This window comes from Balaenoptera physalus, assembly GCF_965194825.1.
Source record: "Balaenoptera physalus genome assembly, chromosome: 21".
NCBI classification, from domain to species: domain Eukaryota; kingdom Metazoa; phylum Chordata; class Mammalia; order Artiodactyla; family Balaenopteridae; genus Balaenoptera; species Balaenoptera physalus.
In genome coordinates, this window is record NC_138902.1 from 10163024 (window position 1) to 10183558 (window position 20535).

The window sequence follows — 20535 nt, forward strand, 5'->3', positions numbered from 1 at the left end:
GTGATGTTTCTGTTGGGCATTGTCCTTGATGCGTCAGACTGCAAAGTACCCTTTGATTAATAATTCCTAAAAGTCCACATTGTAATTGATAATACTGAGATAATAAGTAGATTTGGAATAATTGCTGATACAAATAGTGGGCATTTTTTTATTTATTTGACTGTCAGAACTTGAGAAAGATCACAAAGGTATATTCCTTATGGAAACAAAAAGCATTTGCAGACACTAAAGGAAGGAGTTCTGACTCTTCAGTCCTTAGTCAGAAATCCACTCAGGTCATCTCTGGAAAGAGATTAAATTAAATCTGAGTAATTGTAGATTTCCTGAATTATTTGCACTCAGCTTTATTATTGGTAACAATTAGCATCTTTTTTCCTCTAGTCAGATTGTTTTCTAGGAGACAGAAACATCAACTTTGGAATTCATAGCATCCTGCAGCAGTATAAATGAGATGTGCATTTGATCAAGTGATTGATAATGGATGCGAATATTTTAGAAGTTCAGGATAAGATGTGTATGTTGAGAATGTGATTTTTACAGATTTCTATTTGATTCTAACTTTCTTTTTAAAAACTTTGTACACATGTATATTTCTTTTGGAATCAGTTCTTTTGACTGAATTTGCTAAGAAGGGCAACACATTTGAATCATGGTATAATATGGAATTGTACCAGTTGAAAGATAAGTCCTTTATTATGTTTTTTTGTGACTTTTAAACTACATAATATGTAGAATCAAGTTCTGCCAGATTTGGAAAGACATAGGTATTATGAGATTCCAAGTCTTACTGGCTTTAATTGCAGCTCATTAAAAATTTTATTATGAAAAAAGCAGGAAGAAATGTATCTTGAGCTTACTATATAAGGAAGGTATTTTTAAAGCCCTTTCTTTATAGAACAAATGCTGCCATTTCTGAAGCTACAATTCCAAATGGGAATAGGAAGTAAAAGGTGTTGGATTGAGACTTAATAAATATGTTCTGTGCATCCATGGAAGTTATATAGTAGACACGTTAACAGGTCTTTTTTCAGTCTAGTGGTACTTGCATGGAAAATAACAGTCTTTCTAGGAGAGGATTTGTGAGGCTTTTCTCAAGTTATGTCAGAAATGAAAATTGACAGGTATAATTTTTATAGTGAAGCTCTTAGACTTTAGTGGTAGGCTTATGGTAACGTTTGTGACTGTGGGTACATAGTGGGCAGATTTAGAGCATGTTTGATGGAGTTTTCTGAACCAAATGTAGCTAATGTACAGTGCAGTGGCTACCATTCACCTTGGGGTAAACATGTTCTTTGATTTAGTCGGCCAAGAATTTGCTGGATGATTTGTCACAGTTGTACAATTTGAGATCACGTTTACAAATCTCAGGGAAAAATATGTGTTATACTGTTCTTTATTTACTGTGGGAAGATGACAGTGAAATGACACTGAAAATGACAGTGGCATTTAGCATGGAAATTGTCAAGTAAAATACTGATTCCTTTTCATAACAAACCCCAGCCACTCACCCATCCAAGAGGAGAGTTTTCCATTTCAGTAGGAATCTGGATTTTATTGCAGATTCTTCAAACCGTTGGTTTCATTTCACTCTTCTGTGTGGCCAGCCCTCTTCCCTGCTCCTTCTCCCTTTCCCTCCCTTTCTGCCTCCCTCTTTCTTCCTCTCTGTTTCTCTTTACTTCTGTCTTTTCCTTTCTCCTTTGTTTTCTCTTTGTCTCTTTCATATCTTTCTTTCTCTCCTCCCCTCCCACCAAAACTCTCTCTCTCTCTCTCTTTCGATAGCTATCTCTTCATTCCTTGTTGAGATAAATTATTGGGTGGAATATTAATTGGCATTTGGGGGGACAATATTATACACATGCCACACAGACAGATACATACGTACAGATAAACACAAACACGTTTGGTATCATCTTACAGGTTCTGAGTAACCCCTTTCTCTCTTCTGCCACCCCCTCCCCAACTTAAAAAATTACAGGAATGTACTACATGCAGTTTAATTTATGACGTAAGATGTTTAAAGTTACATGGATCAAACCAATAAATGGATATTGCTACATATTGACCTTATTACTTTTAGATTTCTTTGGATCAAAAGTAGCATTTGGATTTATGTCTGTTGTTCAGATTTCTTTGGACCAGAAATAACATTTCGACTTACGTCTGTTCAGTGTGGTTGCATAGTCAGGAATATTTATTGAAGGTCCACTGTGTGTTCAGGTGTGGACTTGGAGAACATGTCAGAACCAAATGGGCCCTTGTCCTCAGAGATCATAAACTACTAAAAACGATGGAGGGTCCTTTCTCCCTTAACATAGACAGATAGACAGTTATTCCATATTAAAATAAAAATATAAACTGAATTCTGCTGTTGTCAGTGGAAATGGTTACAGAAAAATAGACCTTAACATACTTAAAGGTATGCACAATGAGGAACTTGTTTCAAGCCTTCAAATTCAGAGACTTGAGTTAATATTTTGCTTTAAATTTGCCTTAAGCTACATGAAAAGGATAGATAATGGTATATTGAGCCCTTTTTCACAATTTACAATTCACTGCTGTTTCCCTTTTCACTCAAATGACCTAAACAGATACATGAGTATATGAGTGCTTTGTGCAAATAAGAGTTCTCCCCCGACAAGTTGCTTAGAGCATAAGTTATAGATATCTATGGTATAAAATGGAAGAAGTTGGGTACCAAAAGACAACCAGTGGTAGAATATTATTTAGGTTCTTTAAACCTGAAACTGGCTGGGAGGATGTGCTGTTTGAGGTGGGCCTTCGTTTGAAATATAGGTACAGTTTTAGTAGGAGACTTATTTTGATTTTTATTTAGGTTAATATTCTACTTCATCTCCCACCCCCTTTCCTCTCCATAAACATTAATGTTCTTTCTTTCTCTCTCATAAGCACCCCTGACTATTTCCTCACCAAATCAAGACCAAACTATGCCAAACCATCTGGCGTGTTTTATGGCTCCACAGGGCCTGCCCATCCCAATGCTTGGATGTGGTTTGCCTTCAGGCATCATTGGGGATGAGGTGGAAAAAGTTCTGATAGATTTAATAGGACATCCCTAAAACTCTAATAAAAATCTTAGAACATAAATAGAAGGGGATGAGAATGTGAAATGTGGGCCAGCTCTGGGTTGGAGGCTGAACTTCCTGAGAGACATGAAAGCATGAGGATTATGACTATGGTCTTGGGAACTGTACGACTGGTTTCCAGTCCCAGCTCCTCTCTCTGATTGGCCTAGTGATTGTGAGCAAATTCACTTAAACTTTGTCTCTTGATTTCCTCATCTATGAAATGGGTGGTTTTTTTAGCACCCACCTCATCTAGTTGTTTTAATAATTGAATGAGTTAATAATATATAAACCCTTTAGAGACCTAGCATGTGTTAGCTATTATAACTTTTTATTTTTAATATTACTTTATTCTTTACCTATCTCAAAGTGGACTGGACAAGGACTTCACCCCTTCCTGTGAGTATTTGGACCCAAGGTGTTTTACACTTCCTACGGCTGAGCGGGATTAGCGAGTAGACAAGACCTCTATCCCCCATCCCTTTTCAGCCTAAACACACACATCATCTTGGTCTTTAACAGGAAGCATTTGTGACCTTGACCTTGAGCATTGCCTCCTTTTGTGGTAAGATTTTTAATCCTTGTCATTTATGGCTTCCTTTCTTTCTAAAGACTTGTTGGTTCCAAAGAATGGCCATTGAAATCCTTCACGGGAGGCATTGTTCAGCGAAGTCTGTCTTGACATTGTGTAGGCACCTGACAGTGAACCTTGGTTAACCCTATGTTTTCTGCCTTTTTACCTTGTTAGCAACAGTGCCTTTCTCTTGTACCTTATCCCTCTTGGAACATTTTTATATCTCAGGTTTGGTTTGGGTCTTGGATGCTGCAAGAGTGGAGGGACTAAGGAGAGTTTGGTCTTAAACTGGTCCTGAGATCATGAAGAACCTTTGAGGAAGCAAATAAGTTCTGGTCCTCTTAAAGATCCCGAGAAAATCCTGGGATTTTAATGGGGATGTGAATTATTTGAAGTGACCTGAAATCCCTGGGGAAGAAGTGTTGCTATATGTTTCCCTGCTCTGTGCGTTCTCCAAATAGAGAGCCCTGGGTCAGAAGGCTCATCGGTTTAACGGTCTTGCCCGTCAGTTTTTATAGATTCTTGACTGTGTTATCCTGGGGATCTCTTCCACCCAGTCTCATCAGGGGCAGATTCTAAGAACTAGTGAGAATGTTGGCATGTAATCAGATGCATGTTTCTGAAGCGCTTTGTAGAATAATCCTTAAAAATTTTCTTATATCATCCTCTATCTCACGCTCCAAGTGTAGCACCTTGCTTCTTTGCCTTTCTGTTTCCCAAGTTTTTTTCTTCTGAGTTTCCTATGAACCTCTATTCTTGATTTTAACAGAAAAGCTACATTTGAATCTTTAGTCCAGTTTGCTTTTCATTTCTAACTTTGGTTAGAAATGGTACATTACATGTTGGAAGAGACTTCGGGACTTTGGGTGTGACTACCAGTTATTTACATGTCTAGAGGGGAAGTAGCCATTTCATAATATATTTACATGAAAGAAGAGAAGAAACAATCGGAAATAAGAGAAAAGGAGCCAGTGAAAAGTGTCATAGGAACACACTGGGTGAAAAGTCAGTCAGTTATTGGCTGCACAATAATATCATTTTGAAGAGCTCCAGACTGAAGATTTTTGGCAATGAAACACGAAACCCATGTTTATCCGAGCTTCCTTATTGCCCCCTACCATTTGATACTCAAACAGTGGTCTCCTTAATATTTTTATCCTGGTCATGGTTAGGTTTATATTTTTTTCCCCTTGAGCAGCAGTTGAATTCAGTAGGTGCCAACAAGAATTAGAAGAAAAATAAGCCAAAAAATCGAATTTAGGAGTTTTTACATCATCTTAATTATAGAGAGGACAAACAAGAAAACACCCAAGTCTTTCAAAATGATTTTAATATAACTAAAAAACAAAACTGAATACATTTTGCAGAGTATTTTAAAACATACCTTCTCCTAAATCAGCTTAAATACACAAGTAGCTTTAAGAATAAAGCAAGGTAAATAATCTTGCTTGGGTAAGTCAATGACATGTCCCCCTTTCAGGCTATTGCTTATGACTAGATGTTTGACTTTAGAGTATTTTTCAGAAATTTAATTTTTTTTTTAGAAATTGTTTGCTTCCGTCTTTCTTACTTGGGAATTTATTAACTCTGAAATTAGTTGCAGTCTCTTAAGGGAGACCAAAAGTTTTTTCACTCTCTTAGGTTTGTAGTTAATGGTGAAGTGTGTGTGTTGGGGGCTTAGGGGGTGTGGGGTAAGGGGGAGTGGTAATTAAATTGAAAGAGTGTAAATCAGTGTACCTGGCTTAGTGGAATTCACATGCTTCATTCCACTAGTGGAATGATAATAGTGAATTAAATTGTTACATATTCCAATTCAAGAACACGGTGTACTTTTCCATCTGTTTGTGTCATCTTCAGTTTCTTTCATTAGTGTCTTAGAGTCTTTGGAGTACAGGTCTTTTGCCTCCTTAGGTAGGTTTATTCCTAGGTATTTTATTATTTTTGATGTGATGTTAAATGGGATTGTTTCCTTAATTTCTCTTTCTGATCTTTTGTTGTTAGTGTATAGAAATGCAACAGGTTTCTGTATATTGATTTTGTATCCTGCAACTTTACCAAATTCATTGATGAGCTCTAGTAGTTTTCTGGTGGCATCTTTAGGATTTTCTATGTATAGTATCATGTCATCTGCAGACAGTGACAGTTTTACTTCTTCCTTTACAATTTGGATTCCTTTTATTTCTTTTTCTTGTCTGATTGCTGTGGCTAGGACTGTGTTGAATAAAAATGGCAAGAGTGGGCATCTTTGTCTTTTTCCTGATCTTAGAGGAAATGCTTTCAGCTTTTCACTGTTGAGTATGATGTTAGCTGTGGGTTTGTCATATATGGCATGGCCTTTATTATGTTGAGGTTTGTTCCCTCTGTGCCCATTTTCTGGAGAGTTTTTATCATAAATGGATGTTTAATTTTATCAGAAGCTTCTTCTGCATCTATTGTGTTGATCATATGGTTTTTATGCTTCAGTTTGTTAATGTGGTGTATCACATTGATGGATTTGTGAATGATTGAAAAATCCTTGCATCCCTGGGATAAGTGCCACTTGATCATGGTATGTGATCCTTTTAATATATTATTGGATCTGGTTTGCTAGTATTTTGTTGAGGATTTTTGCACCTGTGTTCATCAGTGATATTGGCCTGTAATTTTCTTTTTTAATTAATATTGTTAAAATAACCATACTGCCCGAGGCAATCTACAGATTCGGTGCAATCCCTGTCAAAATAATGACAGCATTTTTTTCACAGAACTAGAAGAAATAATTTTAAAATTTATATGGAAACACAAAAGACCCCGAGTAGCCAAAACAATCTTGAGAAAGAAGAAGAGAATTGGGGGACTCACATTCCCTGACTTCAGACTATACAACAAAGCTACAGTAATCAAAACAGTATTGTACTGGTGCAAAAACAGATACATAGATCAGTGGAACAGATTAGAGAGCCCAGAAATAAACCCACACACCTATGGTCAATTAATCTATGACAAAGGAGGCAAGAATATACAATGGAGAAAAGACAGTCTCTTCAATAAGTGGTGCTGGGAAAACTGTACAGCTACATGTAAAAGGATGAAAGTAGAACATTCTCTAACACCATATACAAAAATAAACTCAAAATGGATTAAAGACCTAAATGTAAGACTGGATACTATAAAACTCCTAGAGGAAAACCTAGGCAGAACACTCTGACATAAATCATAACAATATGTTTTTGGACCTGTCTCCTAAAGTAAAGAAAATAAAAGCAAAAATAAACAAATGGGGGCTTCCCTGGTGGCGCAGTGGTTGAGAATCTGCCTGCCAATGCAGGGGACACGGGTTCGAGCCCTGGTCTGGGAAGATCTCACATGCCGCGGAGCAACTAGGCCCGTGAGCCACAATTACTGAGCCTGCACGTCTGGAGCCTGTGCTCCACAACAAGAGAGGCCGCGATAGTGAGAGGCCCGCGCACCGCGATGAAGAGTGACCCCCGCTTGCCGCAACTAGAGAAAGCCCTCGCACAGAAACGAAGACCCAACACAGCCAAAAATAAATAAATAAATAAATAGAAATGAACTCATGATTTTAACAAACAAACCAAAAAAACCCTTTATTAATGATTAAGAATAATGTACCCTTGAGATTCAAGTCAGTTTCTCCAAAATTTCATTAAAATAAATAAATAAATAAATGAGACCTTTAAACTTAAAAGCTTTTTCATAGCAAGGGAAACCATTAAGAAAACAAAAAGGCAGTATACTGAATGGGAGAAAATATTTGCAAATGATATTATCAATAAGGGGTTAATACCCAACACATATAAACAGTTCATACAACTCAACATCAAAAAAACTAACAACCTGATTAAAAAATGGGTGGAAGACCCCAATAGACATTTTTCCAAAGAGGACATGCAGATGGCCAGTAGGCACATGAAAAGATGCTGGATATCACTAATCATCAGGGAAATGCAAATCAGACTACAATGAGATAACACCTCACACCTGTCAGAATGGCTGTCATCAAAAAGAACACAAATAACAAATGTTGGCAAGTGTGTGGAGAAAAGGGAACCCTTTGTACATTGTTGGTTGGAATGTAAATTGGTGCAGCCACTGTGGAAAACAGTAGAGAGGTTTCTCAAAAAACTAAAATTAGAACTACCATATGACCCAGCACATCCACTCCTGAGTATATATTTAAAAAAACAAAAACACTAATTTGAAAAGATACATGTACCTCACCGTTCATAGCAGCATTATTTACAATGGCCAAGATATGGAAGCACCTTAAGTGTCCACCAGCAGATAAATGGATAAAAAATACTATGGAATACTACTGAGCCATAAAAAAGAATGAAATTTTGCCATTTGCAGCAACACAAACAGCCTTGGAGAGCGTTATGTTAAGTGAATAAAGTCAGACAGAGAAAGACAAATCCAAACACTGTATGTTTTATCTAAAAAATACAGCAAAGTAGTGAAAAAGGTGAAAAAAGAAGCAGATTCACAGGTACAGACAAGAAACGAGTGGTTACTGGTCAGGGGGGTGGGTGGCAATATGGGGGTGGGGAGTGGGAGGTACAAACTATTGGGTGTAAGAAAGGCTCAAGGATGTATTATACAATACGGGGGATAGAGCCAATATTTGGTAATAACTGCCAATGGAAAGTAACCTTAAAAATTGTATAAAAAGTTTTTTTAGAAAGTTAAAAAAATTGTTACATATTCTATTAGTTAGAATCCCAATAAATGCTACTATTCATATGTGTTTGTTTTCCTTTGCTTTCCCAAAAAACAGAATTTAGATGTGGTTCATTTAAAAGAAGTTTCTGAAAATGCATGTATCCATTACTTAACATATGTAGTTGGCTGAAACCATTGTATGTTTTGTTTTAAATACAATTTTCTTATTTGCTATTCTTAGGGAACAGTAGCTTGTGAAAATGATGGCGAAATTAGCCAGGAGGGTAGCATTTAAACAAACAGATCCAAAAGATCAACAGAGAAAAACACATTTTAAATAAAGGTTAATGTATCTTGTTGGAAAAAGGAAGAAACGTAATTAGGAAATATAAAAACTATACTATGCAGGTTCATAACCATTAGGCTTTTTAATCAATTACAGTTGTATATAGGGGTAAGCAAAAAAAAAAAAAAAATAGATTAAACCATTAAAGATGGTTTAACCAGCCATTAAAGATTCAAACATTTTTTAAAAGCTCGAACTCTGAGAAGTACCTGTTTGCACATAGTGACAGCAAGAGCTGTAAGATTTTTCTCAAAAAGAGAGAGCAAAGCCAGCTCAGCTTTCAGAGTTCCATTGACCTATCTAATTTGACCCTTTCAGCTAGGGAGAAGATTAACAATTTAACACTGACAATTGCCCTGTTTTTCTTTCTACCAAAAGGCTGACCCTAAGCAGCATTTCTGCCCCATTTTGCTCTCTCCTCTTTCATCTTTGCTTCCAGTGTTATCAAATTAGGACAAGTATAAATGGGGAAATCTGAGTAAGATCAGGGTTTTCAATGTCAGTACTCTGGTTGTGATACTGTACTGTAGTTTTGCAAATGTTACCATTGGGGGAAGCTCGGTAAAAGGTATAAGAAATCTATTATCTCTTATAACTGCATGTGAATCCACAATTATTTCAATAAAACTTTCAGTGAGAAGGAAGTTCCATTTCTCTCCATTCAGCCAGAGATTTAGGCATCATATAAGGATGAGTTTCATGAAGTTTTCCTACTCTTTCAAACTTTACTGCTCTTTCATTACTCTTTCACAGCAGTGAACGTCACAGTGCTTAAGCTTAAGCTATAATGGTGTAGCAGCATTAAAAACAGTGCTTTTAAGAAAAAGGCAATGGGAATTATTTTAAAGAGTTGAAAGCCAGAAAGTCACATGAGTCCATTTAAAAAGATTATTATTATTACTCTGGGATCTGTGGAGAATTGTTTGAAAGGAAGTGGGAGTGAAAATGGGGAAGATGGTGAAGAAATGGTTGCAGTTGTCCACGCGAGAAGGGATGTTGGCTAGGACGTGGGTGGCGACAGTAATAAGGGAATGATTTTAAATTGTTTTGAGATGTTATTAGCATTTCTGTTACTAAATTATTTTCCAAATTGCCCCTGTGTCCCTTCCTATATCACCTGTGTTCTAAACTGCATGAAATAAAGAGCAATAAAAAGTAGGAAAAACCTGTCTGCTTCTTCTGAGTTAATGCTTGATCTTTGTGCCGCTTTGTGCCTCTGTGAAGACCTCGGCCTGGCCACGCAGGCTTTTCAGTTTTCGCCTGTGTAACATGGGTAGTAAGGCCTTCCTCCGGGAGTGATTGTGAGGATGGGCAAGTGCATCCCCGTGTTGTCACATGGCTCTCGTCTCTGTGACACGGTTGTGGGAGTCCTGGGCTCCACACCTGTCCTCTCGCTGCTGATGATGAGTGATGGCGCCTCAGTCATGGTTTCTTGGTTTGTAAAATGAGATATGTGGGCCGTGCCCATAATTTTCAGGTTTTCAGTTCAGGCTCCTTTTAGCCCACAGTATCTGGGGTCACCTTGCCCTGTCCCCACTCCCCACCGGGACCAGACCTCCTTGCTCTGTTTTTTTGTTGTGCTCAAACTTACTCATGTACAGTGTCTTCTGAGCAAAATATTTTGTGGCAAAGAGTAAGCTGGAAAAACTCTATACGTGGTCTTTACGGATTCTTTCAGTCTAAGTATTAGGAGTGTTCTTAATGTCATTTGTTTTCTTTGTAAACTCAAATCACATCACTCAAGTTTTAACTTTTATGTTATATTTATTGGTTTAGACATGTATGTATTTAATAGTGAAAGTTCAGATTTAAATTCAAGAAAATTACCTTTGTTGTGTCAGCATTCTCAAAGGATTACTCCTAAAGAATTATATGAGAGGAGGAAACAGGCCACAGTCTGAAAACAGTCTGAATTTTTTATAAATGAAAAGCCTGAAGTGAATTCTCAGAAATACTTGATCTGAGTTATATTTGGAGTTTGCAGTTGAAAATAGGAACTGAGGGGTGGTATTTAAGTGTAGCTAAAAAAAGAGCATCAACTGTTGCCTGGAGTAGGTGAGCTCTCTCCAAGAGAAGGTCCTGGAGACCTGGTAGCAACAGTCTCTATGGAGGAAACGGGCTTGAATGCTTATTCTGGTATAAGCAGGAGAGCCTTTTAAGAGAAAAGCTTTAGAGGTTCTGGCTTAAAATATGCAATGTAGCTTTGTTCAGTAAAACGAATCAAGCTGAGGTGTGATACAGGGTTCGTGGTGTGTTTCTGCTCTGGTCTCCCTGTGGAGATCTGGTTGCAGGCTGTTGCTTCCAGTCGCGTGCTGGCCTGGACAGACAACGCTGCTGCTTCTGGTGTGGTTCAGACCTTGAATGGAAGACGGTGACGATGAGGAAGATAATACTTGGAAGCTGCTAAAGGTCTATATCTCGTGTTCATACTTTAAAAAAATCTATTAAAAAGAATTCTCTTAGAACATTTTGACAGAACAGATGCTGCTTAAAGAGTACAAACAGATTTTTAACCAAAAAAAAAAAAAGAAGAAGAAAAGAAAAGAGTTTGAGTAGGGGAAAGGGGAGGTAGTCATTAAGGGTCCTGTAATGGAGTATTAATGATTCCCAGATAGATTCCATTTTAATTTGATCATAAAGAAGTGCTACAGAATTTCATATTCAGATGCATCCATAGACGTTAGAATGGTCATGTGTTTGGAACATTTTAAAATTTCATAATATAGTCCACCAGGGTTGGTGCTCCTGTCACTCAGGCATGAACATGTGGTATTGATATGAATGTAATGGGTCACATTGTGAATTTAAACTGTCCTCCTTTTGCTTATGATATACCAGATGGGGACAGCAGTGATGGGCTTCTTTTAACAGGCCTGCAATTCAATGGCAAATGAAGTATCACAGCAAATAGTCCATCCTAAACACAGGGTTTACCTGTCCATTGAGGACACAGAGACACAGATTTTAATTTAAAGACATTTGTAGCTATACAGTAAAAAATTTCACAAAGGAAAACAATTTGTTTTGTGGTTGTATTAATGCTTCACTTATGTAAAGGTCAGTTGTCTGGAAAAGACTCAGAAGTTGAAAACACAAAAAAATTAAAATAAAAATAACTCTGAACAGCCAGAATAAATGGGTGTTATACAGAGTCTGTGTAACAAACCTTACAAATTTTACTCAGACCCTCATTTATGGTCTATTTTTAATAATAACCAGAATTGTTACTTCTTCAAAATTTTGGCCTAATCTTCCTCCCTGGCGTATCCTAAGCCAATGGCCACGTAGATGCCATTATACAGACAGCTGCCTAAAACTGCGCGCTGGACCTGCCACTGCTCATCTCAGAGTCAGCTCACCTTTTCTAAAACAAATTTAATAAAACACAGTACTCAGGTTGTTATTTAAATTTTTAAATTGAACTTATTTTGAAGAAACAATTGTTTTCCCAGTTTAGCCAGGAATTCAAAGGATGATGTTGCATGGAGTGCTGTCAGTTGGATAGAAGGACCTTAGCAAGAAGTGATTTGATGATGAGGTGACGAGAAAGAGAAAACTTAAAAAGCCCTGGGTCTCCACATGGAGCAGCTGGAGTTGTTTTGATGAAGGGCAGGCAGAGCTGAGTGGTCAGCAGCTTCTCAGAGTGTGTTACAGCCCAGCGGAGTGATGGATGGACTTACTGAGTCATCAGGAACGTTACATCATGTTTACTCAGTTTGATTAAGGAGACAGGAGTGTGAAATGATTTGGAAAGATTGCCAGCAACTATTTTATAAAGGTTTTTCCATTTAAAGAAATTAGCTTCAATCAGAAAATCAACTAATATAGAATAATTCATTTCTCTACTGAAAAACATTCTTGAACTCCATTCTCGGTCAGTGTTGGATTTTTATTGTTGCTATTTTAAAGCTTTTTGTTTATTCTAGTTGTTCTAACATTTACCCTCCTCTCACAGTTCCCCCAGATAGCAGCATAGTTTTTGTGCTGTAACGCTGCTTTTTCAGAAACACCAGGAAACGTTTTCCCAGACCTCGCAAGGAGGTATCTCTGGATGGTGAAGTACACTGTGCCCCTGACCAGTGGAGGCACCTGCTCCTGTGGGTCCTTGGCACCTCACCAGACCACCTGTGGGGAGGCCCCCTCAGCACCTCACCAGACCACCTGTGGGGAGGTCCCATCCCTTCCCGCTCTTTCCCAAATGAATGAGCTGCTGTGGCTATCCCCACACGATGCCACGTGAGGATGACCACCACGGATGCCACACCTACTCCTGGGGCAAGTCATTTCACCACAGGGTCGCTTAATGCTGGAAGCAACCGGAAGCATTTATTCCTTGAGAGTGCAACATAGATAAGTTGTTACTCTTCTTCCCCTCTTTTTCTTTCTTTTTCTTTCACTTCCAGAAACACAAATCAAAAGGTAAATCTCTATACCCAAAATATTATCTTGAAGAGTTATTTGCATTTCAGGTTGTTAGTCATATGTTGTAGACTTGGGCAAAAAAGTCATCTTTGGAAAGGGTCATGGATTCTGAGATGCCTGACTTTGGATTAGATGGTACTGCTTGTCATTTGTGTGTGACCTCCTCCCTGCCCCTATACTTTTTTTTTTTTTCCTGCCCCTATTCTTAAGGGCGGGGACTGTGTCTTGCCCTTATACCTAGTATAATACCAGGACAAATCAGATATTCAACAAATAATTCGTGAAAGAAATGATTGCAGTTTTATATAAAACCCGGTGCTGTGATTTCTGATCATGTGAACACCATGTGACCAACTTGATGTTGTATGCAGAATTGTCCATGTATACATACAACCATCTTTTTTTGTCTGTTTTTTTTTGGGGGGGAGGCGGGGATCCATAGTTTTAATCAGATTTTCAGAAGGATCTTTGTTCCCCCCCAAATATTGATAGCTATAGACCTAGGACTCTCCCAGAGTGGAGACTTGTACCTTGTTGTTTCAATTAAAATAAACAAAATATTTAGGAAAAAGGATTTTTTTTTCCCCTCTGTACTTTGTTCATTCATTGAGGCCCTGATATGCGCCCAGTCTCTGTGCTGGATTCATGGGTGCAGCCCTTAATAAGACAGACACAGGCCGTACCCTCTTGGAGCTTAGAATTGGCAGGGAAAACAAATATTGAACCCATGATTACGCAGATCATGAAATGCTTTACTCAAAATTACACACTTATTGTGTTTAGTTACGGAGGGCAGACTTACTAGATTTGCCATGTATGGCGAAAGTCAGAAGCTGGATCAAGGTGAAATCTGAGATGACTTCGTTGGCGTCAGCGCTCCTTTGCTGCTCGGGTTTAGCTGCCATGTGGAAATTGGCGGCATTTGGCACCTCGGGGGTCAGGGACAGTCAGGCCCCTGTGCGTGTTTCTTGAGCACTGCCTCTACGGTCAGCGCCTTACGTTTGTGGGTGAAAAGCCTGGGGACGCGGAGAAGAAGTGGCCGGCGGGGGTTGGGGTGGTTTTGCCCGAATCAAAGATGGCCGCCGCGGGTGCAGCCCCGCGCAGTTTCACGTCAGGTTCTGGAGCTGGGGGAGCTTCCGGGTTGCCCTGAGCGTCTCCTCACGAAGCTGGTGTAAGGCAAAGAGGCGCCTCTGGAAGAGGCCAGACGGGGTGGGGTGGGGGGGCTACGCTCTGGGCAGGGGCCGCGTCCACGCCTCCGCTTCTAGCTGCTGACCTGGCGGCCTTGCGAGTGTAAGTGGAGAGACGCTTTGAGGCAGGCGTCTGTGCCCCCAGTGCGTCCCCGTTTCCTCAGCTTCCTTGACTTTAGGAGTGAAAAGTGAGATTAGGCCCTGGTTGCCCCGACATTGCCCTCGTGCTGTCACTTTCCGGTAGCCTGGCACAGCCAGGAGGTCGGCGGCTGCAGCTTCCACCGCGGACTCTCCACGGTCACACTCGTACTGGCTCAGCGTGTTGGTGCCCAGCTCGGTCTTCCTGGCGCTCACACTCTAGTTGCGGAACTGAATGGACACACGTGACTGTTGGGTATCAGTTAAAGAGTAATTAAAGGTTAAAAGGTGTGGTCTCGTACTGTTAATTAGCAGTGAATGTCGCTTGGCCGTTGGAGCCATCCCCAAATATTTTCTAGCGAAAGTAGCCTCGTATTGATCAGAACAACCTGTGACCTTTTGTACCTTTCATAAAAACTAATCGCTGCCTTCGTTGTATAGATCATGCACACATATTATCTTTCTTGTTAAACTGCATGTTATGGAATATATATATATGTAGTTATCGTGAGCCCGCACGAGAATGTTCATAGCAGCATTGCTTATATTAGTGAAACAATTTAAATATCCACTTACAGGAGAGTGGATGAACAAGTTACATTATTGGACAAATTGACATACACAGAATGCTAAAAGATGGAAATTAATGAACTAAAGCTATTAGTAATATTAATTTAGAGTTCATTAACATAATATTGAGGAAAAAAGCAACTTACAGAAAGAGGTATATGGTATACCATAGATAAATAAATGCTTAAACACAAAAAACAAAAAAAAAACAGAAAAAAAGGTGAAATCTGATAGGACTCATGAGTTCCTGCTTTGCTAAAGACTGTGATAAAGATATTGGGGGAAGCAAGGATGAGTAAGATGTGCATCCAGCCCGGAGGAATTCTTAATCTAGTCTAGTGGTTCTCAACTCTGGCTACATGTTAAGATCGTTTGAGATGAGGGGTGAAAAAGTAGGCGACTGACATATTCTCACTCAGGTAGGAACTCTTAAAATGGTATAGACACTTCGGAGAAAGGTCTTTAACTAAACATACATTTACCCTATGATCCAGCAGTTCAAGAGGAATGAAAGCACGTCACAAGAATATTCATAGCAGCTTTATTCATAATAGCCCCAAACTGTAAACAACCCAAACATCCATCAGCTGGGAATGGATAAACTATGGCATAGCCTTACAGTGTGATACTCAGTAAAAAGGAGTGGAGTACCAATATACACAACATCATGGAGAAACCGTATACCAGTGTAGGGAATGCATGATTTTGTTATATGGAATCCTAGTATAGGCAAAACTGACGTACGGTGGAAAATAAAAATCAGAACCATGGTTTACTCTGGGGATGTGAGGATGGGAATTACCTGGAAATGGGCTTGCAGGAACTTTCTGAGGTGATGCTAATATTAAAAAATGTTGGGAAAAGTGTCACTTGCAGAGCTATAAATAAAAATTTGATGTTTTTCTTCCTGCTCTCCCCTCTTCTCCCTCAGAAATTTTATCTGGGAATGGGGTCCATATGCATTTTAAAAGCTCCTCCAGTGATTCTGATGTCCACTGAGATTTGAACTGTTAAATAGGATAAAGTACAAAGGAAAGCTGTTGTGAACAAATTACCACAAATTTAAACAGCACAGATTGATTATCTTACCATTTTGTAGGTCAGAGGTTTGGGTTGGCCTGGATTCTTCTGTTCTGGGTTTCACAAGAACAAAATCAAAGTGCAGGTAGGCCTGTGTTTCTTTCTGGGAACTCTGAGGGTGAATCTACTTACAAGTTCATTCAGGTTGTTGGCAGAAACCAGTTCCATGTGGTCGTAGGACTGAGGTCCCAGTTTCCATGTTGGCTGTTGGCTGGGGGTCATTCTCAGTTTCTAGAGGCCACCCACATTCCTTGGCTTCTGGACTCTTTCCTCCGTCTTCAGACCCAGCAATGATGGGTCAAGTCACTCTTCGTTATCTCTGTGACCACAGCTTTCTCCTCATTGTTCCTCTGTTGTCTTCTTTTGGCACATCTCCTAAGTGACCATTCTGCCTTCTTCTTTGCTTTGAAGAGCTTGTTTAATTACATGAGCCCACCTGGGTAATCCAGAATACTCATCCTATGTTAAGGTCAGCTGATTAGTAACCTTAATCTACCTGCAGAGTTCTGTCGCAGCAGCACCTAGATGGACGTTTAGCTAAATAACCAGGGAACGAGAATGCTGGCAGGATGGCGTCTTTAGCATTCTGCCTACAGTAGAGAGTTACATGGAAAATGCTGGGATTTCAGAATAAAGAGAAAAGACTTTCAACAGGAGAGCCTCCAGGGAGCCTCTTTCGAGGAGGTGGCGTTTAGTCGTCACTCAAGGCAGTTCTAATGGATGCTGCAGAGCCAGAATAGGAGAAAGAACTGGAGGTGGGCTAATAGTTTGAGTGCCAGTGTGGAGAAAAGAAGTGTGACAAAGTGTGATCCCCTCGGAGCAGCCTTTATTCCATAAACGCACTCCGTGTGTGTTAGTTATTATTTACACTGAGTCATTCAGGCCACTGTCAGATTAACATCAGATATTTTTAGATCAAAGTAGAAAAATAGGAGGAATGTCAAAAAGTTACCCACTTAATGGGTAGAAGTATTTTTAAAAGGACTGGGGCAATTTTGTAGTGTGATTTTTCTATCACCTTCTGTCTGGCTGTTAGAACCCAGTAGAATTACATGTGAAAGTCCAAAAACTTATTTAAGTATTTCCAAGCTTTTTAAAACTCCAGATCTACTGATGAAAACCAGAGAATGTGGCCTTCGTTTATACGCCCCCACAGTATGTACCTCTCTGACCATTTTTAGTGGACTTTGTACCCTGCTTGGGCGGATGATGACATCAGTACCATTGCAGCTTCTGTGGAGAGATGCCGTGGCCCTGTGGCATCTATCTAAAAACTGCACCCTTATCAACTGATTTTTATAATAATCCACATAAAGGAAAAATGCTTTTTGTAAGCATTAACTACTATATACCACTTATCTTCTTTTTTACTTTATATATAAGCTGTTAGAAAGGATTGTGTATACATTTTTATTTTGAAAGGCAGGCATGCATCTCTACAAAAAGTCTTAACAATACTTGCTGCCAACCTTTTAAAAATACAAAGGTTTTAACTGCCTGTGGTCATTTTTATTCACCCTTCTAAAGGATGTGTACATAAGGTCTAAAATACTGAAATCAGCAAGCTAGTTGGTATTTTTTTTTTTTTTTGCTAAAGCTGGATATGAGAAATAGAGTTCAAAAGGGAAGGCCTGGTGGCAAAAAGCCGAGGCGTCTTTTAATGAGGATCAACAAAGTATGCTTTTCTTTGGTGGCTCGCAATTTGCTCTTTAAACTTCTGGAGCAACTAAGCATTCCAAACCTGTGAAAGTCTTTCCAAACCTGTCTTCCTATCCCTTGCCAGGGTTTGTTTTCTTTCCTTCTCTTCCCACCTTGCACCCACACCTGAAGAGTTGGTCATGATGATCAGAGGCCTGCTAAAGGAAGCCCATCCTTTCTTGGAGTTGCTTTGTGCGTTCTGAGTAAGTAGTGAACAGGCAACTCGACAGCAGTTGATTGAGCTGTCTGCACCTGCACAGGAAGCCCTGCTTTCTTCACCATGCTGCCATCCTGCCATGATCCCTGCTGCCATCCTGCCATGATCCCTGCTGCCTGGTGTTCTGGTTAAAGCTTTGTACTTTCATATTCAAAGATACTGGGAACTGTTTCTGATTTCATCTTTTTCCATTCATTTTCCCACCTTAATATGCTAAAGTATATTTTCTGATAGCTGTAAGAGATTGCTGTTGTTTCACTTATTTTTTCCTCTTCATATTTCCACAATGCTGTTGACTTTGAGGATATATATATATATTTTTTGCCTCTCTACCATGTCAGTTTCATGTTTTTCTTTAGGAAAAATTGAATTAAAAACATGTGAAACCAAACCTTTAGAAACTCAGGCAGTTTCTTCAGGTTCTTAGGTTCTTATATTTTCCTTGTTTGTGACACTGAGTTAAAAGCTCACTGTAAAGGTCCTTCCAGTGCTGTTAACTTCCAGTAAGTGGTGTCAGTACTCTTATAGGTACCCACATATATTTTCATGAAAAGGTCAAACTCAGATTTATGTTGTTTTTATGTTATTATTAAAAAGTAGAGAATTATTTGGCAATATTTGCATTTGAGGAGAACTTTTCAACCTTAAAAAGTCAGTAGATTTCTAAACTTCACATTATTTCCTGTGAGCAAAGGAGGCTATGAGCTGGCAATTCTGAGACTGTATAACTTTATGCATATACTAGAGTTAACAAATAAGCAAATAAAGTGCACATGATGAGAGCCAGGTTTCTCTCTATAGGAGAAAGAAATTACAAATCAGGAAAAGGAGGAAGGTTAAAATGAACCTGTGGTGTTAGATTGGAATTGGAGTTATAAGTGTGTATTCATAGTTTCTAATGTGTAGACGGATACAGAGATGTACTGAGTGATAGGCGTGAGTCAGTGTACAGACAGAGGTTTCCTAGCTCTGCCTGCTGAGAGTTTCTAGAAACAATGATACCCAGTAGCCATGACCAGTCTAGCATCCAGACCTGGGTTTCTAAATACCATTCGCCAATAAAAGGACCAGGGCTCCTTGGAGAAGTGTTTGGCTCTAGGTCTGGGGCAGGGAAAATACAAGAGGCACAGAACATCTGTGGTGCCAGAAAGCTGCGTAAGTGCTCAGGAAAGGGGAGACCTGCCGAAAGGGCACTCTGGCCATCTCGAGGGGCTGCGAATGGCCAAGGCTGGGCAGTTAGAGCAGAGAGTGATAGTCTTGGATTATGCCCCATGGAGCAAAAGGAATGTCCACTGAATATAGACATAAATGGTACAGAAGGGACAGCTTTTTCTTACAGAAGAATTTCAATTAATACCTATGAAAGCAAAGAGGGAAATAGACTATCACCATTAGGCAGGTTCCACAGTAATTCTTGCACACAAGGTCCAGTGATGGGTGCTCAAATTTGTGGTGAAAGTCTGAGGAGAAGCAGGATATTTGCATAGTCTCAAATTGTCTCTCCCAGATATTAACTACAACGGGAAAGACAGGAATTTTTCAGTGTAGACACCAGCACATACCACCTTAACCAAGTGATCAGGGTTACCCTGCCAGTGGTAAGACGTGGATGTCACAAAGCCTGTGATATGACATGCTGAGAAGGACACAGCATCACTTCTGTGCTGTCCTGCCTCACTGTGAACATGAGAAAACACCAAGCACACTCAAACTGAGGACTATGCCACACTATAACCGATCAGCCCTCCTCGGAGTGTCACGACCATGAAAGACCGAGCAACTGTCACAGATTGGGGGAGACCAAGAAAACACAACTACTAAATAGAGCGTAGGATCCTGGATAGGGTCCTGGAATAGAAAAGGGCATTAATGGAAAACCTGGTGAAATTCAAATAAGATCGGTAGTTTAGTTAATAATACAGTACCAATGTTAATTTCCTGGTTTAGATAATTATAGTACAGTTATATAAGATGTTAACATCAAGGGAAGGCTGGGTGAAGGGTATACAGGAACTCTGTACTATTTGTACAACTTTTTTGTAAGTCTAAAATTATTTCAAAATAAACAGGATGCTGGATACTTAAATGTACAAAGGTGTGTGTTCAAGGACATTAATTATTGTTGACTATAGCAAGAAATTAAAAATAACACAAATGTCCATACTCAGGGATTAGGTAAATTATGTTATAGTCATATAGTTAAGAGTTATTAAAAAGAACCACGTAGCATGGTGTGTACCTGATACGGATGTCACAGTGAGGAGAGGGGTGCGGAGCGTGCCAGCATGCCCCCGCCCCGCTTTGGCTGCCTGGACTCTCATCCCACCTCCAACACTTAGCGCGAATTCTGTGACGCTGGGAAAATTATTCCTCTTTTCTCTGTTCATCAGTTTCCTCATCTATAAATTGGGAATAATAATAGTATCAAGTTGTGGACTGGCTGTGAAGATTAAATGTGAAAACCCCTATAAAGCACTCAGGATAATACTTAACATCTAGTATTGATAAAATATTAATACTTTATTATTTTCTAGGAGTAAATGGGGAAAACCCCCAAT

General features: G+C 39.3%; 1 protein-coding gene across 16 annotated transcripts in view; it reads left to right on the forward strand.

Annotated features, from left to right (window-relative positions):
• The window catches only part of PSD3 (pleckstrin and Sec7 domain containing 3), a 560140-nt gene that overhangs the window by 293563 nt on the left and 246042 nt on the right, over nt 1-20535 (forward strand). Inside the window, exons 10-11 of one of the 16 annotated variants that reach the window (XM_082444218.1) lie at nt 3454-3482; nt 6402-7004. The exons of 13 other annotated variants lie outside the window; for them this stretch is intronic. In XM_082444218.1, the coding sequence (XP_082300344.1) occupies nt 3454-3482; nt 6402-6507 (135 nt within the window). In that variant the 3' untranslated portion in view covers nt 6508-7004. 2 more of the 16 variants (XM_082444220.1, XM_082444221.1) reach the window with 2 other exon arrangements.